Source organism: Cynocephalus volans, chromosome 9 (genome assembly GCF_027409185.1).
Source record: "Cynocephalus volans isolate mCynVol1 chromosome 9, mCynVol1.pri, whole genome shotgun sequence".
NCBI lineage: Eukaryota > Metazoa > Chordata > Mammalia > Dermoptera > Cynocephalidae > Cynocephalus > Cynocephalus volans.
This window is the reverse complement of record NC_084468.1, coordinates 65,009,881-65,037,789: the sequence shown is the minus strand read 5'-3', so window position 1 is coordinate 65,037,789 and position 27,909 is coordinate 65,009,881. Positions and strand designations below refer to the sequence as shown.

General features: G+C 41.6%; 1 protein-coding gene and 1 non-coding gene across 2 annotated transcripts; both read left to right on the top strand.

Annotated features, from left to right (window-relative positions):
* Positions 1-1,481: 1,481 nt before the first annotated feature.
* Positions 1,482-27,909, top strand: NAAA (N-acylethanolamine acid amidase). Its single transcript, XM_063108237.1, has 11 exons — positions 1,482-1,678; positions 2,226-2,390; positions 5,609-5,735; positions 9,068-9,158; positions 15,031-15,107; positions 21,411-21,583; positions 21,740-21,802; positions 22,582-22,648; positions 23,186-23,214; positions 26,580-26,657; positions 27,298-27,909. Exons 1-10 carry the CDS (start codon positions 1,482-1,484, stop codon positions 26,653-26,655), a joined length of 1,065 nt encoding a protein of 354 aa, XP_062964307.1. The 3' UTR covers positions 26,656-26,657; positions 27,298-27,909.
* Positions 25,943-26,051, top strand: LOC134386667 (U6 spliceosomal RNA). The gene has a single exon (XR_010024499.1). It is a non-coding gene; the product is annotated as a U6 spliceosomal RNA (small nuclear RNA).

Sequence of the window (27,909 nt, the reverse complement as noted above, 5' to 3'; positions counted from 1 at the left end):
TGAAATCTGTGATTAGCATCTCTGAAATCTGCTCAGCATAGGAGCAGCAGCAGAGAAAGGAGAGGGCTCATAGTTTTGTGATTTCAGATGTCCCTTTTAATCTTTAACACTTAAACTGTTCTTTTAACAGTAGAGGAATAGATTATATAAAATTATAGTTAGCTCAGCCTAATTGTGAAAAACACCTATTTTACCACACTGTAGATTTATTCACTTAATACATTTTATCACGGAGTTTTTGAAAATCCTGTATTTGTTTTTAATTTTCATCTTTTTAATGTCAGTCTTAAAGTGACTGCAAATCACTTTTTTTAATGCAAGTGCATCTCTTTGAATTCAGCTAATCTGTTTGCTCCATTGGTGATTCTCTCAATGCACCTATAGCTTAAGCAGGCAACTGTTGTTACTCAAGCTTTGCAAATGAGCAAATTAAGATGGGTCTTCATTTAGATTTTCTGGAAAGACTAGGAAGAAGCTGGAACAAGACTTGAAACTTCAGCCTAGTGACATGCAGGCCGTAAAAATGGGAAAAATCAGAGGCAGTGATGGTGTATTCTATTTTATGAGGAAAAAGCCCTGAAAATAATGAATTCTTCAAGTTTACTGTACACTTTTACTCTATCCACAGATGACCATGCTAACCACTAAGAATATCCCATCCTTACTAAGGTGATTTTCCTTACACATTTTCTGTCTCCCAGATATTACGACTGCAAAGAGGCGAGGAAGCTTCAGGTTAGGGATTAAGAAGGTGGATTTGGGGCTGATCCTGGCGTGGAGAGAAGCGCAGAAGCTCACCAGCAATGTGACCTCGGGCAAATGACCTCACCTCTCCAAGCTTCACATTCCTCATCAGTAGGTCGGGGATGAATTATTAGAGCCATCTTTTGGCTTGTTTTGACAGTTAAATGAGGTAGCACCGGCAAAAATATTTGTCACCTGAATGTTACCTAAATTTTTAGCTTTTTTTTTTTTTTAACTGAAAAAAGGTGGGAGTTTTGAACAGAAGTTCTCCTGCCCCTTGTAAAATCCAAATAAACCTTTGAAGAGTTTTTAAATGAGCAAAGGCGGGGGAGGGGGAGCAGCGGTTAGTAGATCCCTTTCTAGCACAGGAGCCCTTTCCCGATGCCTTTTCGCTACAGAGAACCTTAAACCCTCCCGGCCCGGCAGCAGCTTACGTTCTCTCGGCCCACGTAGGTGTGGTGGGGCGAGGGTGGGGTGAGAGGCGGGCTGCCCGAGCATGTGGTGCCCCTGCAGCTGGGGACGTCCTGGCGGGACAGAGAGCCAGAGCTCGAAGCACGATGCGCGGTGGGGTCGGCTGGTGTCGTCTCGGCTGGGCCGGGAGGTGACCGGGACAAGAGGGCCGCGCGCGGGCTCCGCCTCCAGCCCCGCCCCGGCCCCGCCCCCTCCTCCTCTCCGGCTTCCCGGGCGCCCGCGGTGGCCGCGGCGGTCGGAGTCGCAGCGCCGCTGGAGCCCGAGCCATGCGAACCGCGGGCCGCCCCGCGCTGGCGCTGCTGCTGCTGCTGCTGGCCGGAGCCGGGCTGCCCGCCGCCGCCTCGCCCCCCGCCCCGCCGCGCTTCAACGTGAGCCTGGACGCGGCCCCCGAGCTGCGCTGGCTGCCCGTGCTGCGGCACTACAACCCGGACTTGGTGCGCGCCGCGGTGGCGCAGGTCATCGGGTAAGCGCCGGCGCGGGACGGGGTCTGCGGGAAGCCCAGACGTGCGCCGCCCGGGGTGCGGTCAACACTCTTCCCTCCTCCTCTCCGTCCCCCGCAGCCTCGCCCTCCCCAGCCCTTCGAGAACGAGCGGGCAGCGTCGGGGCTGGAGATAATCCAGCGCGGCCGGCTCGGCTTTCCAGTTTAGTGTCTGTCCCCAGTGGCACGCCTGTCCTCGAGCCATTCCGGGTCAGGGTGGCGCACATTTGTCGCCCGGGCTGCTCAGCTACCGAGTAGGGGACGTAGCCCACGCCTTCCTTGCAGGTCTCGCGGGCTCCCCAAGCCTGCTTTTTTGGGGACCAGCCTCACTTGCCCTGCCTCTCTCGGAGTTTCTTTTTCCCTCCCGGACGCTGCGGATTGGGTGGCGCGGAGCCTGGGCTCTCAGCTCTCTGGGAAACGGAGGCACTTAGCACTCACCCCTAGGATGTAACACCCATCCCCACCCCTGTACACACGCATTCGCACCCTCATCCCCTGCAGGTCAGACACCCGCGTGCTTTGTCTTTTCTAGAGGTAGTGTCCCCAAGTGGGTCCACGCGTTGATCGGAAAGGTGGTCATGGAGCTGGCGCGCTACTTGCCCCAGCCCTTCACCGGCGAGATCCGCGGCGTGTGCGACTTCCTGAACCTTAGCCTGGCCGACTGCCTGCTGGTCAACCTCGCCTACGAGTCGTCCGCGTGAGTGCCCCATGCCAGCGAGGATTAACGTGGGGCTCGCCGGGTGCTCCTGCCACCTACGTGTGGGAGGCGACATGTTTTCGGTGTGATAAAAACAGGGTGGTGACTGGGCTGCCCCGAAACCTACAGGCTTCCTCTTTGTCTCTCCGGGTAAATCTCAGCAGCAGATCGTGGACTTTGAGAAGGAAAACACCTTCTCTTCCTGAATCCTCTTTTCTCCACCAATCTAGGTAGCATCCTACTTTCAAAACTGCTCGAAATGTACCTTTCCAGGAAGTGTTTGGAACTAACCCCTCTGTCATCCGGATTCTCTAGTTAACCCATTGCCCCTCCAGCTTTATAACTGCGGTGGGTCATCCCTGCACTGACTTGACCCCCTGCATTTATTCCTCCTTATTCTCGTGGCTGGTGATCCTGCCTGCTCTTCCAGAGTCTGTTTCTACCAGGGCTGAGGTCACAGTGGGTCATCCCTGCACTGACTTGACCCCCTGCATTTATTCCTCCTTATTCTCGTGGCTGGTGATCCTGCCTGCTCTTCCAGAGTCTGTTTCTACCAGGGCTGAGGTCACAGGGCACACTGTTCTGTCTAATAGGGCCAGCCAGTGTTTGGTCTTGGGAGCCAGCACGATAAAATGTGCTAACCAGAAGTTAGAGCAATATGTGGTTGATTCCAAGCAAAGTGCTGGAGGATACTTAGTGTTTGATTCTGTAACAGGTCCTGGAATTGAGAGGTTTGACTTGGTTTCTGCCTTTAAGACATTGTTTGGAGACCAGACCAGCCTTATCTGGTAACATAGATACTTATAGCTTCTGACTGCCCGAAGATGATGGGATTATGAAACTTTACTGCCCCTGGCATCTTCCCAGAACACCTAGGCAGGGTAAGTTAAGAAGCACTGTGACTGCCTTCCTCTTCAGGAAAATGCTTTCAGACACAGGCCTACTAAATCAGAGTGCTCTTCAACTGAACTAAGTTAATTTTACCATCCCCCATTGCACCTTCAACGTTTTCCTATTCTGACATGTGGCTTTCTCAATTAAAAATCACTAATCATTTTCACCCTCTTTTGTTTGAGTCACCATATTTAAGCATATTAAAACAAAAGTTCTAGTAAAAACATTCTAACTTTTGGATTTGATATGAAGATATTTATTGAATTGCCTAACAATAAAAAGCACTATCACACTCCACTAGCATTTTCAAAGGAAATGTTTTGTTCTCACTTCAGAAGTAAGGCTTTTTGAATCAGAATAATACTAGCTACCCTTTATTAAGCCTGCTGGGTGCCAGGCACTTCATGAGCACAGCCCTGTAGGGAAGATGGTATTACCTGTTTTGTGATGTGGAATCCAAGGCTCAGGTGGCTGGTGAGTGCTAAAAGCACATGAGTCTCCAGTGCCCTGCAGTGCCTTTTCCAAAGCAGAGCCCATCTCCTCATGTCTCCTGTGTTTGTAGACTACATCACATTAAAACATTTGAGCCTGATATGGAAGTATTGTTATATTGATGATTTTTAAAAATCATCTTTGAGAGAGATTCTACAAGCTGCTTTAGCTACTTCCCATGTTTTATCAGTCCCCTCCCTGACATGAAGTCTTTGAAGTTAACAACAGAAACCTTGGATGGAATTAAAACCTGACCAAGCTTTCTTCTCTAAACAAACAAAAAAATTAACTAACACTTGTTTTTTCCTAATTATAAAAGTAATATGTAATCATTATAGAAAATCAGTAAATGTAGAAAATATAAAGAATAAACCTAACCACAATCCTGTTACTCAGAAATGACCATCAATCCTTTAAGTATTTCCTCTCAGTTTTATTTGTGTGGATATATATATATTTCTCCCCACAACTGGACATACTCTATATAAATTTTCTTTTTTTCTGGGTGCAGGTCATTTATTTTGGATGTGATCTTGGGAGGCAGTGGGAAGAGAGTGAGAAAGCGAGACCAGGAGGGGAAGGAAGGCAGTACAGGGTGTGTCAACGAGCAGGTGGCCGCTGTGGGCAGCAGAGATCAAGCAAACTGGGGACTTCCCTGAGACTGCGTAGGCACATCTCAATGCTGTTCCTCCTGAGAGAGGAGGAACCTACGAATCCATTTGTCTTTGTTAGATGGCTGCTCTCATGAGCGTTAACTCCCTGACACTTTTGTCCTGCCCTGTGCTCAGCGAGAAAGTCTGCCAGGCAGGTAGAGAGGTGCAGTGCTCACAGCAGGAAGCTGGTGGTGTGCACTGAACAGTTCACTGAAGGAGCAGGCAGGTGCTGACCGAGTCTGCTGCAGCGGTGGAAATCAGCAATGCGTGCTTGGCATGCAAAACTATTTTCCAGATGGTTGGGGATCCCCAACATGCAGGTTTACCAAGAGGAGACTCTGGCTGTGTTTTCCCTGGATGGTTTGTTTGGGTGAGATGCCATCATTCTCTGGCTCCTGGATTGCCTACTTAGAAAGAGATTTCAGGATTTTCAGTTTCTGAGGCTGAGAAGTCCAAAGTCCATCTGGTGGTGGTGACAGCGATCAAGGGGCCTCACATTGCAAGATGGTGTCAGCAGAGAGAGCAAAGTCTGTATATAAATATTTTTTCACATCACATTAAATATCTCAGAGAATATGGATATTAAAATGTTTTAACAAACCTCCTCTTCTTTTTCTCAAAATATTTCTCTTTAGCCAGGGGTTCCTAAAGGATCTTTTTCTCTTATTAGCTCTGGGAGCGACAGGAAAAGTGCCAAGCCCCTAAAGAGCTGACTGTTTTCCAGAGGGGACAAAATGAAACATTCGTGGGACAGAATGGTTCAGTGCCATTGTACTCACTCTGAGAAATTCATAGGCAAGCTTGAACTAGCACTGAATAATGTGTTAAAGAGAATACATACTACTAAGCGGAGTTCAGAGGCCTAGCTGAGCCCAGAATGGGTCAGTTTCACTTAGGAGGTAGGTTGATGATAAAAGTCTCGTTCAGTATGTTTGTAGTGCCATCCATATATGCTAAGGGCAAAGGGCTGGTAACACTGAACACAGATGAGTTATGTCCAGTTCTGTTTTTCATCTTGAATTGTGAATCCATATTCTTATACAAGATTACAGTATATATGTCAGCTATAAGGAAGAAAAACTTTTTCTTTGGACTTGTTTTAAAAATGAGAACCTTATTTTTCTTTTCTTTTTTTTTATTTGTCTCATTCATTCATGTTGGACTTTTCTTCTGTCTCAGGTTCTGCACCAGTATTGTGGCTCAAGACTCCAGAGGCCATATTTACCATGGTCGAAATCTGGATTATCCTTTTGGAAATACCTTACGCAAGTTGATTGTGGATGTGCAGTTTTTAAAGAATGGGCAGGTATAGTTCGTACAGTATAAGATACAGAAATTGGAAAGACTTGCTAATCCAAGTTAGCAATCATTTGGATGGCTGCTAACTTAAATGTGTTATCAGTGTAAGATGCCAAAACCATCAAACCCCTGCAAAAACAAAACCAGGAGAGAGGTTTACATCAGTTATGTTTCTAGGAAGAAGAATCATGTATTACTATTGAACATTGACTTAGAGAGGCCAACCAGTTTTCTTAGGGAAATCTCTTTTGGGGGTTGATCAATCTTCCACTTGTTATGCCGAGTCAGCTTTTTCCTCTGCTTTCCCATGTTCAGGTTGCTTCTGGAATGGGGACGAGCTGGGTGGTGCAATGGCTAGAAACACGCAGCTTTGGGGCCTAACAGTCCTGGGTTTGAATCCTGATTCTGCTGATTACTTCCTTGTGAACCTGGGAAGTTACTCACACCCATTTTGCAGACTGCAGCTCAGAGAGGTTCATGACTACTTTATTAAGACAGTTATGAATGTTAAATGAAGTAATCTGTATAAAGCATGTGGTAGATGCTTGATAAATAACAGCCAAATAACAAATGGTCCTTATTCTGCAAGTATGATTGACCCAAACCGTTCTTTTGTGTATGATCTTTTAAAAATTATACTTAGATTATTTTGTTTTCAGCATGGTCCCCTTAAAAGTATAGTCTAATATGTTGTCACGTTACTGTGTAAACTTCTAGAGAGACAGCATTAATCAATGTTCATTGAGTACATAAAGCTTGTTATTGCTATGAAACAAAATAGAGCATGCAAAAGCCAGATTTTGGCTTTAAGCACAAGGACTATACTTCATTTGTTCTTTGCATTCAGGGGTTGATTCATAAATAATAAAAACTTACTAACTAAATATTCAGTCATCTGCTTTTGCAAACAAAACCTTTTTCTCAAAAAAGTCAAGCAATACAGAAATATTTAAAGTGAAGTTTTCTCTTTTCCCAATTTTATTCCTTTACTTCGCTACTATTAACAATTTTATTTCTAGCTGATGATTTACTTTCAAACTGGATTTAAGTGATAACAATAACAATGTGAATGGATAATAAATTCTCAAAGGAAATCTGCTAAAACATTAACAGTTTTTACTGAAGGATGGGATAATTGTTTTAATTTATTAGTTTATATTCTTCTCCCTTATTCTCCAGTGAGGAAGTATTCTTATACATAGACAAAGGAATAAATGCAATAAAGATAAATTATTTCAACTGTTCTCTCTAAAACTTACTCTCACTAATAATTGTTGCTTCATTTGTTTCTGTTTGTCCTGGAGCTCCCACAAGAAATGGTCTGTTGAGATGGCGTTACTTAGTGCTCAGGTTATTATTGCTGAATCTAGACAGGTTACACTTGAGTATTGTCTTTCTGAGGAGGACTCATGGCCACTAAATTGTTTTGCTTAATTAAGAACAGATTATCCACAAAATAATTCACCTCTCATTCTTGTCTAGCATTCATAACTTAAAGTATTTTTATATACGGGACCTCATTTGATCCTCCCAGCAGCCCTGAGAAGCAGGCACAAATCACCATTTTCATCCTCAATTTACAGATGAGGGGCTGAGCCTTACAGAGACTGACTTGCCCCAAATCACATGGTGGAGATGTGGCAGAGGCGGGACCAGAACCCAGGCTTTCAGCCTTCTGATAGATTTCTTTCTCAAAACTCAGCTTTAGTTAGACTGTAAATTAGAGTCCTCTGCTAAGGTTTATTTATGTTAACTACCTTGGATGAGACAATTAAGAAATATAAATATTTAGAAATAGAGATTTTCAGAGCTGCAAGATAAAATATCTTACAAATTATATCTCATAATTACATGTTATAATTGGAAACTACAATGTTTTCGTATTCATAACTTTAATTTTCTTAACCTTTCAAGAGGGTCAGGGTGTCATGCAAATGAGATGACCATATAATTACTTTTTTTTTCTGTTTAATTACATTTTATTAGGGCTTTAGTAGCAAGGTAGACTTACTCCCATTTTACTGCTATTAATGGAGTTGGGGAGCATTCATGGAAGGGCCTCAGTAAGTCTGGGGGAAAAGATCATTTATAAAACTAAGGCCCCTGCATTCTCCCTTTAGCCACCTTAAATTATTTTTACAACCAGAAGAGGTAAAAATAAATAATTAAATGAAAAAGGTTACTGACTTAAGATTAAGTTTTCTAAGGAAAAAATATTAACCCAGACCTATACATTTATTAAAATATAAAAATATTAGTTAACCTTTATTTAACAGTATGAGTCATGCACTGTTCTAGGTACTTCTTTGAAAAATAAAATTTGGTATTAGAAATAACTAATAGAGTGTGATTTTCCTCCTGGGGTCATATAGTGGTGTCTTGCAATCATTGGAGTTTATTACCTTAATTTAAAGTGGGGATGATCCCTATAACTCATGAGATAATTGTGAGGGTTAAATGAAAGATGTATGTAAAATGAGTTTTTAAAATATTTAAAATTTAATGTAGTTATTGTTGGTGAGCAGTTCTCCTTGTTTCCCCTAACTTCACAGAGCTATAAAACGTGTGATATTTATCTTTTATAATAAATCAACACAAATTTTTTAATTGGAACTCATTTGCTACTTCTAGGATGGGCTTCTTAACCTTTTTTGTGCATGGATCCCTTTGGTGAATAATGTTGTATAAATACATAAAATACATGGGATTACAAGGAAGATTAGGGGCTGGCTGGTTCGCTCAGTTGTTTAGAGCATGGTGCTGGTGCCCCCAAAGTCAAGGATTTGATCCTTGTACCGGCCAGTTGCCAAAACAACAACAACAACAACAACAACAAAGAAGATCAGTTATGTTGACATTGAGCCATTTCAATATTATACTTTTTCCTAATACGTTAAATAGTAAGATTTAGCAGTGGATCTAACAACTACCATGATTTCAGAGTAGTGATGACTATGGGCAATATTTCAAGATATCTGCAACCACCACTGTGCATATGAAAATACTTGTGAGCTTTACTGGTGACAAATCACAGGCACTACTACTACTGCATGATTTGTTGCATATATTCATATAGAAGGAGTTAAATTTCAGTTAGAAGTTAGTGAAAATAAAGATGTTCCTTTTTTCCCATCTAAGGGCATAAATCTGCTGAGCTCTATCCATGGACCCCCGAGGTTAAGAACTCCTCTTTTAGAAGGCTATTTCAGAGTTTTTATTCTGTTATGTTGGAATTTATGAAGGAAAAAAGTAAAGTCCATGAAATGGTGGGGTAGAACAGGTAATTTCAATGTGTGTGTGTTTGGAGTGGTAAAAAGATACTTTATCTCTTGATTTCAGATTGCATTCACAGGAACCACCTTTGTGGGCTATGTAGGATTATGGACTGGTCAGAGCCCATACAAGTTTACAATTTCTGGTGATGAACGAGGTAATCAAAATGAACTCCTATGCATTTTCAGCCATGTCCCTGTTCAGTTCTGTCCAGGTGCTCCTTCACTCACCCAGCAGAACATGTGGAAGAACTCCCATTCTGTGGCGGGGACTTCTGTTCTAGTGGGGGTAGATGGACATTTGCATGTAAACAATGAAGATGATTTCAGGTAGTGGTAAGTGCTACAAAGAAAGCAGAACAGCGAGATGTGATGGAGAGTGAAAGACAGGTGGGCAGTTACAACAGGTAAGAGGGTCAGGGAAGGTCTGAGCCATGTGATCCTTGAGCCATTGCTGCAGAAGCTGGAGGAAGACAATTCCTGGTGGACTCACAGCAAGGGCCACAGGTAGGAATAAGCTTGGTGGGTTCCAGAAACAAAAGAAGGTCCATGTGGTTACAGCATGGATTAAGGGACAGTGACATTAGAGGTGGAGAGAAGCCTGAGACCATGGTGCAGGGTTATGATGAGGAGTTTGGATTTTAAGCATGATGGAAGCCATAGGAGAGTTTTAGACCAGGGATTGAACAGATCTGATTTGTATTTTTAACTATCACTTTGGCTTGCTCTGTGGAGACTGGATTGTGTTGGGTTAAGATGGAAGTAGAAGACCATTAGGAAGTTATTGCAAGAATCCAGGGAATTTATGATGTTGTTATACAAGCAACATCTGTAAAACACTTTATAGTTTACCATGCATGCTCTCACACATTTTCTCATGAGAGCCTCACAACAGTCCTATTAGGCAGGGCTGATACTATTAACCCTATTCATTATGCAGAGGAGGAAGCTGAGGCTAGAGATGAAATGACAGCTAGTAGGTGGGAGAGGTGGTTCTCAAATTGATCTCTTGGGTCCTGGCCCAATTGTTCTGTTTGTTAACAGCCCCACTGCCATTGTCCGAATCTCAGGGGAACACTGTTCATTTCCACAATATGTGGGAAATTCAGAGATAAGCAAACTTGTCTCTGTCCTCGGGAACTTGCAGCTGGATAAAGGAGGAAAGATGTGCATAAGGAGTATCTTAAAGTCTAGTGTTGCTCATCTGAGGAACCCTGATTGACTCCATGTTGCTGTTTCTTTTGATTGGATTTGTTTTTATCATTTTACATAAGGCTTTACCAGGAAAACCTTAAGATGTTGGGTGAGTATGTGTCAGTTTCTACAGTAGTCCCTTTTTTTTTTTTTTTTTGCAGTTGGCTAATACAGGATCTGAACCCTTCACCCTGGTGTTATCACACCACACTCTAACCAGCTGAGCTAACCGGCCAGATCAGTCGTCAGTTCTTTATACTAATGTATTTCTTCAAAATTTTCTCAAGTGTCAGCTATGAATAAGACTGGGTCTCAACCAGTGGTATCCGACCACGGTGTCACAATTGTCAGGGTTTGTACAGAATGTCTGTAGCACATGTATGCTTATTTAGAATGATGGGCTTTAGCAGTTGGCTCCATAGCTCAGGGGTTAGAGCACTGGTCTTGTAGAATGATGGGCTTTGTTTCTATCATTTTGCCATTCAAATTGTTTGCCAAACTGATTAGTAGAACCTAAGGTATAAGCAGTTTAAAAATAGCTGAGTTAGTCTGTAACATACGCATTTAATGAAATGCTGTCAAATTGCTTTTAAAAGATTTTTAAAACTTTTTAAAAATCTTGTTTTAATGAAAACTAGTTGTATTTTGGTTTGCTAAGACTGAGTTAAAATGTCTGAAGAACAAGGCAACATTTCTTGATTAATAGAAATAGTTAAGATATTAAATTAAGTTTCTGGACATTACAGAGGATGCCCACAGTGCCTCAAACCTCCTTGAGAAAGGATAAGGATGTGAGGAAGATTGACAAATGGCACTGGATATGGGGAGGCTTAACAAAATGCGAGGTGGGGAGCATCTCAGACTCTAGAGCCAGCCTGCCTGGGTTCAAATCTTTGTGTTGTTGCCAAAACCCAAAATTCCAGGTTCAGGTACCTGATGCACAGCTAAAGCCAAACACTGAAGCACCGGTGCTTGGAGATATTTTAAGAAAGGTTTATTCTAATTGCCCAAGATGAGAAAATGGGGGAGTAAAATCTCTCAGATTTGTCTTGCCATAGAAACAGAAGGCAAGGAGTTTTAAAGGGCCAACAGCAAACGGAGGGGGAGTTTCGGGGAAGTTAAGGGAAATTCTGTGCTACTGTAACTCCAGATAGATTTTAGGCAGTCAGGCCACTTGGCTCCAGGGGCAGCTGGGGCTGGGTCATCTGGTGCTTGTAATTTCTTTGAGATCATTCTTTCTGCAAACAAACTCAAATTCTCCTTGTGATCTTTATTGGGTCATCTCTTGCAGCTTGATGGAAAACCGGACATCAACAACTTATAATTATATTATGGGAACAAGGGGGACTGGGTGGGAAGTTAACAGCTAACAGCAAGCAAAAGTTTAACTAATAGATCATTAATTTTCAGCCACTATTAAATTTTAAACTATTGAAGTATCAGAGGGCTTGTCAGCTTCACTGTCACTTGCTAACTGGGTGACCGTGACCTAGGTGCTTAACCTGTCTGTGCTTTCGTTTCCCCATCTGAGCAGCAGGGACAGTGATAGCTGCTGTGAGGACGAAGTGAGTCAGTGTATGTGAATTACTCAGAGAAGTCCCTGGCACAGAGCAAGAGCCACAGAAGTGCTTGTTGTTGTTGTCCTATCTCCAGGCCTGACCTCTGAACCCCAGACTGGAGTATCCAACCCCCTTCTCATCATCTCCACTTGGACGTCGCCAAGGCATCTCAAACTTAACATGCTTAAGCAGATCTCTTGCTTTTTTCTTTTCTCTTTTTTGCCCCTACTCTGCCTCCTCCCAGATATGTTCCTCTACTGGTTTTCCATGTCTCAGGAAATGGACCCCCCCCAACCAAGAGTTATCTTTGACCCCTTCCTCCCTAAGTCCTGTCAGCTGTGCCACCAGAAGGAGACTGTACCTGTCCATTCACTCTGCCTCCGCTGTGAGGCTGGCCACCGACACCCCGGACTGCTGCGGTAGCAGCCCCCCTAATCTCGCTGCTGCTCTTCTCGCCTTCCCATAATTCTCTCTCCCTACACAGCAGCTAGAGTGATCAGGTTCCCCTGCATAAAACCCGCTGTGGCTTTCCATTTCACTTTAACAAATCCAGAGTCCTGACTCTGACCTCAGAACCCTGCATGATCACCTCCTGCACCTCATTTTATGTCTCTGTCCTCCCTCACTCCCCCTGCACCTCCCTGGCATTGTTTCTTGTTCCTGCCGAAGGGCTCTGTCACCCATGTCTTATGTCTAGAACGCTCTGCCCAACTTAGCTCAAATGTCGACAACACAGAAGGCTGGCTTTAATGCTGCTCTCAAAAGGAGCCCTGCTTTGGCACTCACAATTACATTACTCTGTTTTATTTCCTTTATTATGGTTATTAAAACCTCGCTCATTTAATGATACACTAGATTCTTTTGTTTACTGTTAAATTCAAGGGTCTGGGCCAAGTCAGCATATGGCACATAGATGCTCGATGCTTATTTTTTTTTTCTAATTTAAAATTTTTTTTTCCCTAATTTTTTTGTGGTAAAATATGCATAACATATAATTTACAGTCTTAATCATTTTTAAGTATGTAGCCAATGGCATTAAATACATTTGTAATGTTTTGAATCCATTATCACCATCCATTTCCATAACTCTTTTCTTCTTGTAAAACTGAAACTCTGTATCCATTAAGCCATTCCCTGTTTTCCCTTCCCCCCAGACCTGGGCAACCACCATTCTGCTTTCTATTTCTAAGATTTTGACTGCTCTTAACTACCTCACTTAAGTAGAATCACACAGTATTTGTCTTTCTGTGACTGGCTTATTTCACTTAGCGTAATGTCCTCAAAGTTCGGCCATGTTGTAGCATGTGTCAGAACTTCCTTTCTTTAAGGCTGAATAATATTCTGTTGTATGTACATAACACATTTGGCTTATCCATTCAGTGGACACTTGGGTTTCTTCCATGTTTTGGCTATTGTGAATAATGCTGCTATGAACACGAGTGTACAAGTGTCTCTCTGAGACTCAGTTATTCTTTGGGGTATACAAAGGTACTACAAAAAGTTTGTGAAAAATAAAATTAAAAGATAATATGAATCTTACCTTGAACTTTTTGAAGTACGCTTATGTACCCAGAAGTGAAATTGCTGGATCATATGATACTTCTATTTTTTATTTTTTGAGGAACCATCCTACTGTTTTCCACAGTGATTGTACCATTTTACGTCCCTACCATCAGTACACAGAGGTCCAATTCTCCACATCCTCAGCAACACTTGTTATTTTCTGTTTTTTTGTAATAGCCATCCTAACGGGTGTGAGGTGGTGTCTCATTGTGCTTTTGATTTGCATTTCTGTAATGATCAGTGGTGCTGAGCATCTTTTCATGCACGTATTGGCCACGTGTATATCTTCTTTGAAGAAATATCTATTCAGGTCTTTTGCCTGTTTTTAAATCATGTTGGTTGTTTTTTTTCATTGTTCTTGAGTTTTAGGAGTTCTCTATATATTCTGAATACTAATCCCTTATCAGATACATGATTTGCAAATATTATCTCCCATTCTGTGGGTTGTCTTTTTATTCTTTTAATGCACAAAATTTTAAAAATCTTTATGAAGTCTAGTTTGTCTATTTTTTCTTTTGTTGCCACTGCTTATTTCTTAAATGAAAATTTTTCTTTGGAAATAAATTTCCTACAGAGGCTTTTAAAGATGTTAAAAACTAATTTTAGGAATGATTGTAAGTTTGTATTTTTTTAAAATGTGAGCCCAAATCAAACTTAAAGTTCTGCAAGATGAAATTTTTCTACATTCTTTCTGATATTTATTGGGCCATTTCCCTTGATAGCTACTTAATTTTATTTTGTAATTGATAGAATGATTTCCTTTAGCATAGTCAACATTGTGTCCAGCTATAAAAGATTCTGCTTTCAAAACTTGAGTGGATATTTGCATATTTCTGCTTGCTAGGAGAACATACATATTTATTGTATGTATGCACATATACACACATATAATATAAATATTATGTGTATAATTATATAAGTATAAGATGTTTTTTATGGTTGCCATGAAATTCAGGATTAGTCTTTGAAAACTGGATATAGTAGTCCCCCACTTATTCATGGGGGATGCTTTGCAAGACCCCAGTAGATACCTGAAACCTCAGTACTGAACCCTATATATACTATGCACAAATTTCTTTTTCCTCCTTCACAATTTCACTGATAGAAGGTTTGTTCTTACAATAGATCTTAACAACCTCAGCATTTGATTTTTTTCTTTCCTTATTAAGTGAAGAACTTTCACCTTTTCACTTAAAAGAAGTACTTTATGGCTTCTTTTTTTGCATATCTGAATTGCCAGCATCACTACTCTTGTGCTTTGAGTCAATTATGAAGTAAAATAAGGGTTGCTTGAAAACTGTGATAGGGCAACAGTCTATCTAATAACCTAGACGGCTACTAGGTCACTATCAGTTGGGTAGCTTCTATCGTGTGGATCCACTGGACAAAGGGATGATTCATGTGTGGGGAAGAGCCAAACATTGCGAAATTTCGTCATGCTACTCAGCATGGTGCACAATTTTAAACTTATGAGTTGTTTATTTCCGGGATTTTCCATTTAATATTTTTCAACCATAGTTGAATGCAGGTAACTGAAACTGGAAAGTGAAACCATGGATGGGGGGACTCCTCTACTAGTAAAATCACTCTTTGTCAGTCAACCTTTGTTTCGCATCTGCTTATACTATGTGAAAGAAACAGCATTTAAGGACTTTTTAAAATGGTGCTTGGACAGCAATTTATGTATATACTTATTCTTTTTTCAATTTGGCAGATAAAGGCTGGTGGTGGGAGAATATGATCGCTGCCCTTTTTCAGAGACACTCTCCAATCAGTTGGCTTATCCGCACTGTGAGTATACTTACTCTTGAGCTCAGTTCACCCTAACTTTATCTTCTAAACCCATGTATTCATGTGTGATCCTCTGTGTCACTGAACAATGTTGTTTTTTAATGTAAGAAGCTCCTCGAAAAAATAAGCATCTAAATGTTTGCAGTATGCATATAAACCTTTTTGATAATAAGTGTCAAAGATAAACAAAGCCAGACACTGAAGTGGTAAGGACAGATTTTAATCAGTGGTATGCTGTGGCAATAGGGAAAAGAGTCCTTCATGAACTGTACTCACCTTTGATTTGAACAGAGGTGACAAATTAGCAAAACAAATTAGCAAAACAGATTCATTAGAAGGTGGCTCTGTTCACAACAAAAGGAACATCTGCTTACCTGAACCTATTAAAATGAGCAGATTTGCAGGCCACATACAACTTATTTGTCTTCAGTGTTCTTTGATTTTTTGAGGTGGTAAGGTATAGTTTCTTTCTCTTTCTCATTTGCATGTCTGCTCTACCAGTGGGTTCTGTTCTTTCTCATGTATTCATGGTGGTAATTATCAATTTTGGATTCCAGATGTAGGACTTCCTTGAAGACTTCTTGTAAGCTGGTCATGTGGTGGTGAAATCCCACATTTTTTGTTTGCCTGGGAAATACTCTGTTTCTCCTTTATTTCTGAAGGATAGTCTTGCTGGGTATAGTATTCTTGGCTGGCAATTTTTTTCTTTTGGTACTTTAAATATATCATCCCATTCTCTTCTGGCATGTAAAGTTTGTGCTGAGAAATTTGCTGTTAGTCTGATGAAGACGACTTCATGCTTTTCACATACTATTTTTAGGATTCTCTCTTTGTCTTTGACTTTTGACACAGTGTTTCTCAGAGAGGACCTTTTTGGATTGAATCTATTTGGGGATCTTTGAGCCTCTTGGATCTAGAAGTCCATATCTCTCCCAATACCTGAAAAGTTTTCTGCTATTATTTCACTGAATAGGTTTTCGATGCCTTTTCCTTTTTCTCCCCTTCTGGAATACCCATGATTTGGGTGTTTGTGTGCTTAAAGTTGCCTGACAACTGTTGTAGATTTTCTTCATTTAAAAGAATTTTTTTTTCTTTTTTCTTTTTGTCCATCTGAGTTATTTCAGAAAGACTGTCTTTGAGATCAGAAATTCTTTCTTATGCTTGCTCTAGCCTGCTGCTTAAACTTTCAGCTGTACTTTTTATTTCATTGAATGAATCCCTCAGGATTCATTCAGGAGTCCTGCTACATTCTTTTTTAAGGTATCTATTTCTTTGTAAATTTCCTCCTTCATATACTGGCTTGTTTTTCTCATTTCATGTGTTGTCTGAGTCTTCTTGTATCTCATTGAGTTTCCTTAAGATTGTTGCTTGGAATTCTTTTTCCGTCATCTCAAGAATTTCCTGCTGTTTGGGGTCTGGTACTAGAGAACTATTGTATTCATTTGGTGGTGTCATATTTTCTTGGTGTTCCCCCCCTCCCCTGATTTCTGGTCTCCCTATGTTGATATCTGGTTATCTGGTAGAGCAGGTGCTTCTTCTGTTACTTTGGAGTGGCATTTGAGGATAGAGATTGCCAACTGTAGATGTGTTTTATACTGACCACTGGGTAGGGTGTTTTAGTTTTGGTTCCAGGTAGACATACTAGTATGGTCGCTGTGTGGTTAATTCAACCGTATTCAATGTCAGAGTTGTCTGTGAGTGCCTTCTTGGCCTAGGCACTAGGGCCCTCAGTGGTTCCTTTCTGAAGTGAGTGACACTGTGTTGGGTTGTTGAGGACGTGGAGGAGATCTCTAGTTCTTCGGAGAAGCTCCTGGGTACCCTCTCACTCCTTGGCTGAGGTGGGTGACCCTGAGTAGACTTGTTGGCACCCCAGCTCATGTCCCGTGGCCCTGATAGGTGCACTGGAGTACACTGAAGCTCCTCAGCTTGTATGGGTGAGCCTGGGCACTATTTTGCAGGCAGAGGCTTTTCCTGGGTCCTTGCTTCTCCCAGTTGGTGGATGGGTTGTTGGTGGCCTAGAATTTTCTTCCATACTCTCTTTGGCTATACTGAGTTTCTGCACTCATCAATGGCTCAGCATGTGTCTCTCCTCAGGTCAATGCAGATGCACAATCTCTGTGAGTAGTTCCCACCACTGTCTGTGCAGGGCTGCACTCACTCACCTCATTCCTCTTTCCTCCTGCCTGGTTAAACATGGAAACACCTGGGTCTGGGCAAGGTAGAGCTGGTGGCAGCAGAGGCAGCAGCTGCAGTGGGAAGCAAGATAAACTGCTGCATGTGAGGCAGGGGGAGTGGGACAGGGAGCAAGACGAACTGCTGCATGGGAATGGCTGTGGCTGCAGCGAGCAGTAGCAGTGGCAGGAGCAGTGTGGGAGAAGCAGTGGCAGCTGCTGTGGGGAGTGAGACAAACTGCTGTGCAGGGAGATGGATGGCAGCTCTGGGTACAGCATAACTTGTAATTTGACTATGGGAAGCCCATTTTCAGGAGCATATCTCTGGTGTGAGGATCTGACCCTGCCCAGGTTTATCCTTTTTGACCCTTCCTCACCTTGCTCTAAAAATCATCTAGTCCTGCTGGGCTTTTTGCCGTTTGCCTCAACTTTTTACTTGGGTAATCCCTAAACATGTAGACGAACTGCATCTGTTACACATTTCTAAGATGACTTCTAAAACTTTCATTATAAGTTTAAAAAACTGCATCAAATCCAGGATATTATATAACTTTTTTTTTTTTTTTTTTTTGATGGCTGGCTGGTACAGGGATCCAAATCCATGACCTTGGTGTTACTAGCACCACCCTTTCCTAAGTGAGCTAACAGGTCAGCCCCTCAGTGTGTTATAAATGTTGACATTTAAAAATAAAATATTAATTTAAATCTATCCATTGGAATCTACATACCATAAGAATTTTTTTAAAAATTTGCATACAATGAAATGCACAGATCTTTTTTTTTACTATTCAAAATATTTTAACATTTACTTGTACATTTTTGTGGGGTACAGTGTGTTGCTTCAATATGTGCATATACTGCATGCCTGAGGTTGAGTGTCTCCCCAAGACTTAATCCCCACTATAACTGTTGAGGGTGGGAAATCCTCTTATAGTAATTTAAAGGTGGGGCCTTGAAAATGTGATTAGATTGTGAGGACCATGCCTTTGTGAATGAATTAAAAATGGTGGTCATCGGCATGGTTCAGGGGGCTTTAAAAAGAGAGTGAATGAGGAGGTAAGCCTCTCTCTCTGCTCTGCCATTCTGCCATGTAAGATCCCTGCAATACTCTCACCACTAAGCCTTCACCAGATGTGTTCCCTAGGCTTTGGACTTCCCAGCCTTCGAAACTGTAAGCAATACATTTTATTTTCTTTATAAATTACCCAGTTCTGTGTATTTTGTTATAAGCAACAGAAACGGACTAATACATTGCACAGTGATTTATACCCATTAGTACACCAGTTTTCCTCCTCCCCTCTACCCTACTTCCACATCTGGTAATCATTATTCTACTTCTACTTCTACAAGAGTCACTTTTTTAATAAGATTCCACATATGAGTGAGACCATGTGATATTTGTCTTTCTGTGACTGACTTGCTTCACTTAACATGACAGTTTCTGGTTCCATTCATGTTGCTGCAATGATAGAATATCATTTTTTTTTTTTTATAGCTGAGTAGTATTCTATTGTGTAGATATACCACAGTTTTTTTTCTCTATTCATCTGCTGATGGACATTTAGGTTGATTCCATCTCTGGGCTATTGCGAATAGTGTTGCAATGAACCTGCCATGGGAATGCAGGTGTCCTTTAGATATATTGTTTTTGTTTCCTTTAGTTATATACCCAGTAGCAGGATAGCTGGGTTGTAATGTAGATCTATTTTTAGTTCTCTCCATACTGTTTTCCACAGTGACTGTACCAATTTACATTCCCACCAGCAATGTAGGAGAGTTCCTTTTTCTCCCCGTGCTGTCCAGCATTTGTTATTTTTTGTCTTGTTGATAATAGCCATTCCAACTGGACCGAGATGGTATCTCATTGTGGGTTTTCATTTGTATTTCCCTGATGATTAGTGATGCTGAACATTTTTTCATGTGTCTGAGACCATTTGTATGTCTTCCTTTGAGAAATGTCTGTTCAGGTCCTTGGCCCATTTTTTAATTGGATTATTTGGTTTTTTTCTGTTGAGTTGTTTGAGTTCTTTATATATTGTGGATATTAGTCCTTTGTGTGATGTGTAGTTTGCAAACACATTCTCCCATTCTGTGGGTTTTCTCTTCACTTTGTTGGTAGTGTTCTTTGCTGGAAAAGCACTGATCTTAAGAGTTTAGTTCAATGCGTTTTGACAGTTATACATACTCATTTATCCATGTAACCATCAACAAAACAAGATACAGAACATTTCCATGGCCCTGGAAATTTCCCTAGTTCTTCTTTTCAGTCAGTTCCTAACTCCCTCCTCCTGCCTTTCTTCTGCCTGTTCTAGAATTCATATAAATGAAATCGTAGAGTATGGCTCTTTTTCTTTCCCTCAGCACGATTTTCAGATTTATCCATGTTGTTTGCATCATTAGCTCATTCCTTTTTATTCCTGAGGAATATTCAGTTGTATGAATATGCCATAATTTATCCATTTTCCTGTTGATAGACATTGGGTTGTTTCCAGTTTTGGGCTATTATGAGTAAGGCTGCTATGGAATTTATTGTGCAAGTCTTTTTGTGAACATATGTGTCCATTTCACTTGGGTAAGAACCTAAGAGTGGAATTGCTGAGTCATAAGGTAGATGCATATTTAATCGAGGTGTAATTCACATGCCATACTATTCATCTATTTAAAGTATACAACATGCTGGTTTTTAGAATATTCACAGAGTTGTGCAAATGTCACCACAATCAATTTTAGAGCATCTTCATTCCCCCGAAAGAAACCCTGTGCCCATTAGCAGTCACTTCCCTTTTCCTCCATTTCCTGAGATAGATAAGGCACTTACCTTCCCTGACTTTGTCATCTGGATGAAATAAGTCACCACTGACTTCAGTATTTCTTACTGATGTTCTTTTGTCACTGAGCTCCCTGATAGAGGCGACAAATTCTTTGACAGTAGTTGGGGGATGGTATAGACAACATAATCAAACAAATATTCCATCACTCCTGTTACCTCCCTTTATAATTTTGCCGAGTTCAGAACAAACTAACTCGAGTCAAAATACATCACCCCTATCAGCAGTATGTAAAAGGCAGGGAAAAGTCTAGAAAGACCTGCCATGGGTTTATGATTTATGTTGCTGAATGCTGGACCTTTTGCAGACACCAATATTTTGAATTTTTTTGTTATTGTTTTTGTATTTGACCCTCTTCCTACCCGGTCAATGTGTTTGGCAGTATTCAGGATGGGTGAACATAGACTGTACATCTTTCATGAACTGGTAGAAGAGGGATTGTGAGGGTGAAGGTGGGAGTGGCAGGACCTCTACCATGGGGTCTTGAGCAGATCAGCTCGGGGAGCGAGCTCATGTGAAAGCTGAAGATTTAGAAAGTGATCCCTTAACTGTCCATGCCACAGTCCTTTGGAAGTCTTCAGGGACCCACAGGGGTGCGGAACACCAGCTAAGCTCATGGTTCTGATGTAGCTTGCACGCTTTTATCCCCAAGCTTTTGACAATCTAGTCCATCGAGCTAGAACTCTCTTCCCCGCTTCCACCCCTCACCCTGCCACCACCGCCTTCACCAGTCTAACTTGTTTGTACCTTGGGCCTCAGCTCACATGATGCTTCCCTGGGATGCCTCCTCGCTGTCCTAGGTGAGGATGGAGCCCCTGCTGTGACGTCCACAGCATCGCCTTCTCTTCTGTCAACACTCATTACGCTCTGTCACAGTCTCCTACTGGCTTTTCTGTCTTCTTTGGAAGTTTGGGGAGAAGAAGTTCTGGGTCAGACATATTCACTGCTCTCTGCTCTATCCCCACGCTGGCACAGTGCTTTGCACACAGTAGGTATTCAAGAATTACCTGTTGAAAGAACAAATGACTGAGGAAACCTTTACGAGTCCTTTGGTGAGCCAAGCCTAGCACTTGTCAACATTCTCTGCTGTTGTCAGAAATTCCTGCTGCCATTGGCTCCTCAATGAAACTGAGGTTTTTTCTGTCTCAGGAGCCCTGATAACAAGAGGATAAGGTCAGAGCAGTTCAAAGTGATAGCCATGGCTTAATATATAAGGAGAATGTGCTTTGGACCAATTTGTCCATCAACTGTGTGGGCCTCTACCATGGATGACATTACTCATGCAAATTTGTCTTTTTGTTCAGACCCTGAGTGAGTCAGAAAACTTTGAAGAAGCTGTTTACAAATTGGCCAAGACCCCCCTTATTGCTGATGTTTATTACATTGTTGGTGGCACGTCCCCCCAGGAGGGAGTGGTCATCACAAGGAACAGAGGTGGCCCAGCAGACATTTGGCCTCTAGATCCTTTGAATGGAGCGTGAGTAGAATTGAAGGCTCTGGCCTTTTTGTATCAAGTAATCTTTTTTTTTTTAATTGGTGAAACTAGTAGTATTTATATGTACATATATATAGTTCTTCTTTAGCTGTGTCCACAGTGACCTTGGATAAGACATGGTGATGTGCTCTGTTGTAGGTGGTTCCGAGTTGAGACAAATTATGACCATTGGAAGCCAGCACCTAAGAGAGATGACCGAAGGTAGACTTCTGTGCACTTTCTGATTTGTTTTCTTGTGGTTAGAAGAATGTGCCCCTTCTGTCACTGGAAGTGGAGAGACCTACAGGTGCTATCCTCTCCCAGAAAATGTACCTGGCCCACCTTGCCAGTGCCTTGGCCAGGATTGAAAGTGCGTTGTGTGCTGGAAAGCAGTGGACAGAGTCTCTTGGCAGTTGGTTTGGTATTGGGAGGGGAGGGTAACGTTGGCCTGGCCTCAGGGTCAGGACCCTAGATCCCACCACTGGCCCTACTAAATGATTCACTGGGTGGCCTCTTGGGTCTCTGCTCACTGATCTGTAAAATGAAAGGATAGGGCCAGATTCATGGACTTCTGTGTAAGACTTTTTTAGAAGGAAATCATTTCCCTTACTTACATAATAAACCAGTGGAGGACTTTCACTGTCCCTTCTAATTGTGAAAATTCCATAATTATACGTCAGCACATTCCCAAAGAGTGGGTGGCTGCATACCTCACCTTGGCTTTGCTGCCCCACATGTTTGGTGGCAGCTGTTCAGTTCTGCAGCAGCACATTCTCACCATCCTGGCTTCTTTGAGTGGATAACGCCGATAGTACCAGCTGTTGAAGGAATTCTACCATGGGGGTCTGGGCCTAGGCAGGAACCCTGCATGGGGGCCAGAATCTGTTTTGGGGAAAGGGACATAATAAGACTGGGTCTTGCGTTGTGCCTCCCAGAATGACAACGGATAAGATTCGGGGTTTCTCAGAAGTGCCCAGTGACCTTTGATCCTTTCCTTACAGAACACCTGCCATCAAAGCCCTTAATGCCACAGGGCAGGCAAACCTCAGCCTGGATGCACTTTTCCAGGTAACTTGTGTACCGACGTCCAGTTTACCCAGGATGTTTGGTGTCTTTAACAGTGATTTTTTTAAAAAAAATTTTTTCTCTGAAATCAAATGTGGTAGATGAAGTATTAAAGTAAAAGTCTTTTTAAAAAATCTGGTTGAAAATATGTTTTTAAAGGTCAGATAACATTTTCTTTCTTTCTTTCTTTCTTTTGGCAACTGACCAGTACAGGGAACTGAACCATTAACCTTGGGACACACACAAGGCTGTGCTCCAACCAACTAAGCTAACCAACCAGCCCCAGATAACATTTTCTGAACTTGTTTCTGTATAGTTAAAGTATCCATTTCACCTAAGTTTTTCTTCATATTTAAAATAAAAAGGCATGGTTGTAATATATGTTCATTGTTTAAAAGAGAAAAAGAGAAAGGTTTAAAAGTCCATAAATATCACCTTGAGATACACTAAAGTGTTAAGTGGTTATATACTTCGTATAGATATTCAACGTGTATTTTTTAACTTTTAATATTCTTTGTAATATGATTTTTTGCTCTGCAGGTTTTGTCAGTGGTTCCAGTCTGTAACAAGTAAGTGACAAATTAAATACATCTGTCACCCCAGAGCAGTGAACTCACTCCTGCACTCTGGCTCAGCTGGGATCTGAGGGCTCCTGTGACCAGCTTTCTGGGTGCTGTGGATACGGCAGTGAACAAAACACTCTCTGCTCTCACAGGACTAACATTCTAGTTGGGGATGGGGAGCGGACAGATAAATATAAGTCAGGCTGACAAGTAAACCAAAGGTAAAGAGGGTAGAGTGACATGAAGGAGGAGGACAGTGCTGTGGTCATCCTAATGCAGTTTGGTAGCCATGGGCAGCCTTCACTTGGCTGTGTGCTCCTTAATTTCGCTGTTAAAACTAAACTGCGAACACCTTTGGTTTTCCTTTATCTTCCCGAGGAGATTCTCCCACCCCAACCCCCCATGCTGCTCCTCATTCCACAGACAATTCACTAAGTTAATGTTTCTTTTGTAGCCCATACCCTTGATAGTAGCATTCTGTGAACAATGGTCTCTCTGTCTGTAGCCTGAGACTTTATCTATACACTTTTCTGAGGTGAAGCTCTAAGCCAAGGCTTCACCCACCACAGGAAGCTCCTAGTTGAACTTAGAGGCAGCCGCCACCAAGCTTGTGCAGGAAACTGTGAAGGTGCACTGTCACCATCACAGCCAGGCTGGACAGGCTGATGGCCCCTCCCCATCATCCCCCTCTGGGTGTCGCCTCAGGAATAGGACTCACTCCTAACTGCCTGACCCACACCTAAGACTAGCTCATTAGGAGTGCAGACTCTTTTGCTTAGTGAGGTAGGGTTTAATTTACTAAAATAAAAGAGGAAGCTCTGCAAGTAAAGACAAGAGTTTCATCTCCTTCCTTTAATTCAGTATATTCTGAAACCCAGCGTTTCCTACTTTCTCATCATCCTTATTTCTGCTTTCTCTGAGGTAAGAATATCAAAATACCATTCTTCAAGAAATAGTCTATTACAGATAAAACCTCTAAAGTGTCTTTTAGTTTCAAATACCCAGTTGATTTTTTTTCTTTGAAATGATCCTATTTTCGCAAACACAAAATAGTAGTTTTCCTGATGGCATTTAGAATAACTTTTATATCTGGGTGCTTTAAGATTCCTTAGGTATCTTAGGAAAAGGCATGGCTCTTTTCACTTTGCACCATAGTAGGAATATATCTTCAAGACATCTCTCTGAAAGATTTTTCTTTAAGTATGGTCTGATGAAAAGATTAACACTTAAAAATTCATTCCACAACAATCTTCTAACAGCCAATTAAGGAAGCAAATTAATCAGGATTCTACCATTCTAACAAATGAGCTGTTTGGGTAACAAATTATACCCAGTGGTCTGCTGGTAAACTAGTTCTTTAGTGGAGTGGGGGGTGGGGCAAACAAAAAAAAAATTCCCTGATTTGTAGCATTTGTTGACTTCCACAGTGTAAATACTCTCATCATGTCTGGTTTCAAGCTTACAATCCACTCACATAACTTTCTACCTATTTAATAATTGGTTCTCACCAGACAGTTCCAACCAGCTCCAACACACCAGCGGCTATACCCCTCCCAATGGGGCACAACTTTGCCCTTTTAATTTTCATTTTTAAAATAGTGGTTAAAAATTTATTTTTGTGTTCTTATAGTTTTTAAAGTAGTAATATAAGTGATGAATATGTCTTTAAAAATTGGTATTATAATTAAATAGTTATTATATTTATTTTAATAAAACAAAGCATTTTTTTCTGTGCTTAAAACAGCCCTGATAATTTTAAATGGCTGCATAATAGTCAATTAGGTGTATTATAATTGAGTTAAGTATTCTCCAGTTGTTAGTCTTTCCTTTATTAAAACTCTGAAATAAACATATTTGCCCATATCCCCCCCACTTGTGAATTATTTCCCTTGGCTGAATTCCCAGAAGTAGGGTTACTGAGTGAAAGGCTGTGAATGTTTAAATGGCTTCTGAAATAGTTTTGTTAAAATAAAATTGTTAGGAGTTTGTAAACAGTTCATCCAGTAGCATTTTTCTCTATTGTATAATTGAAAACCCAAGAGAAACTACATTTAAATGATAATTACCATGGAGCCAGAACGGACACAAATCCCTGAGTCTCAGGCCTTATATAAGTAATGAGTAACCTCAACTAAGGCTGTTCAGTGTGTGAGGTTAATAGAAGTCTGAACATAAGCAATTAGCTCTATGCTGCCCCTTGTGCTGTGCTGCAGAATTACAACTATCTGCAATAGAACTGCATCCTCCACTGTGGTGATCAGCAGAGAAAATATTAAAACGGTGATGGAGAATAGAATGAAGACTAAGGTAAACAAGCCTCTGAGGTCTTGTTTAGGGATCGTTCGTTACCCTTGGATGGGCTCTGCATGTGCTTCTAGTGCTATCTTCAGCTGGGTGTACAATTCAGCTGTGGGGCCCAGCACCACTAATTCTGCCTGTTTCTGAACAATCCAGCTCTAAATACTTTGAGCATACACCCCAGCTGGTTTCCAAGACAAGTGGTAAAAGAGGAGAGTGAAGAGAAGGGGCCCGAGTGTGTGTGTACATGCATGTGTGCACATGTGCTCAAGTTGTTTAGGTCTCTTGCTATGCAGATTGTGGGAAAAATGACATTGTAGTTTTCATCCTTAGATCTAGAGGTGGAGGGGGGCTGCCTTGCTTCCTGAGCATTAGAGGGCCCACTCTGTCCTTCTTCTAGCTATGGCCCTCTCTTAGAATAAGGAATCTGCTTATCGTGCTCGCTTCGGCAGCACATATACTAAAATTGGAACGATACAGAGAAGATTAGCATGGCCCCTGCGCAAGGAGGAATCTGCTGGGCTAGGGACATGTGCCCAGTCAGTGTCTGGCCCAAATCCTCAGGATCTTGGGATTCTCAGCCTGAATAGCCCCAAGCTCATTTCCAGGGCCCAGGTGGCCCTCTTCCCTGGGTGGTCTCCTGATGATGGTGTGCAGACATTGCTGACACCCTGTCCTGAAGCGGGCCAAGGGCAGCTGTTTGCTGGGGGATGCGGAAGCTTAGATGCAAAGGCTGAGGTCATCTATGTGCAAGTAAAGTGCCTGTGGGGTAGAGCGGAGCTGGGGTGAGGGCCAAGGGCTGGCTCTTCTCACTGCCACAGCACAGAGCTCTCAGGAGTCTGAGAAAGTTAAATTACAACTTGACCTTCCACAGCGTTGTCAAAATAGGAGGAAAGAACACTTTGACTATTCGACCTCTTGATTTATGCATTTTAACTATTCGGATATATGTGGGCTTCTATCTGTATTCTTGTCCTAGATCCCAAGTGTTAGAGAAGGGCTTGGTATTTTTTTTCTCTTTGGAATATTAGGGAAAATGATGTCTTTATAAAAATTCCTCTCATTATTTTCAGCTACACAATTTATACTACAGTAATGAGCGCTGCCAACCCAGACAAGTACATGACTAGGATCAGAAACCCAAGCTGAAAGTAAGTAAGCAGAAGAGTAGATTCCCCTATGCTCTGGAAGATTTGCCAGTTTGTTATTGTTGTTGTTTTGCGGGGCGGGGGGAGCAAGGTGGGTGTGTGCTGGTATTTCTCCAGAAGATGGTAGCATACTTCAATTTATACATACGTAATATTTCCTGACAAGCAACTGGCATATGATTGTCCTTTGTGCCAGATTTAATTGTCGTCATTAGGTATTTTATTTTGAATTGTTGTATGAAGACTAATCTTCTAGTGCCCAGTGTCCTTCATGCCTTATTGAAAACCTACACTCAGAGTGAGATGTTATTTCTTCTCTTACATGGAGCAGTAAATATCTGGTATGACCTATGTGTCCCCAGATTAGTAGTGAGGCTCAGCAGCATCAGAAGACAGATTCTGAAGACAAGGGACACTTACAGAATTTATTTCAGGCATCGGCAAGCTCATAGGTGAGAGTCCTTTCTGTTGTCCCTGAAATCAGACTTTTCAGTTGGCCACCTATTGACAGGACACCCATCCTATTGCAAGGATCTTGTCAAGTTTGTAAACCTGGCCTGATGGTTTGGTCATTCATTTACCATGGGAATGTTAAAAATCAGTGTTTGAGTTAAATGCATTTATTTTTTTTCTTCCCTTACAGATAATTTTTTAAAAATGAAGTTCTCGGAGAGCTACACTTTAAAAAATAAGACAAAGTGAGAGTATTGTACTATTTTATGAACAATACAGACTCTTTCGTCATTAAACTTTTCAAGCTTGTGAAGTGAAGGCAGGGGGCTGGAGCTTGTCGTGGTAAAGTGGGTGGTAGGCACTGTCTTGCATTCTCTTCTCTTCATGGTTTGCCTTGACCCTCGCTAAGCTTCTATTCTGGCTTGAACAACTCAAAGATAATTGGTCTCAGAGGCCCAGCCATATCCTCCGGCTTTGTTCCCAGCTTCTCACAATTCTGTTGTCATTCCTCCCCTTTTCCACTGAAGAAATGAGCTGGCGAGACCTCTTTGTTCATTGTGAAGTGCTTCTGGAAGAGCCTACAAGAAAAGCTTCTTCTAAAAGAAATGGAGGACCCTAGTTTGAATAGAGCCTCTCTGAATGTGTGTTAGTCTGACCTTTGATTGTGTATTTCCATGGGATAGGATTTTTGTTTTTTATAATGTTTGTAACATTTTTTTAAAAGCCAGTGGACCTCCTTTTTTCTAAATAGTTTCTTACAGCTTTTTGAAAGTAATATTAAACCAAATTATTTCTTATTGTC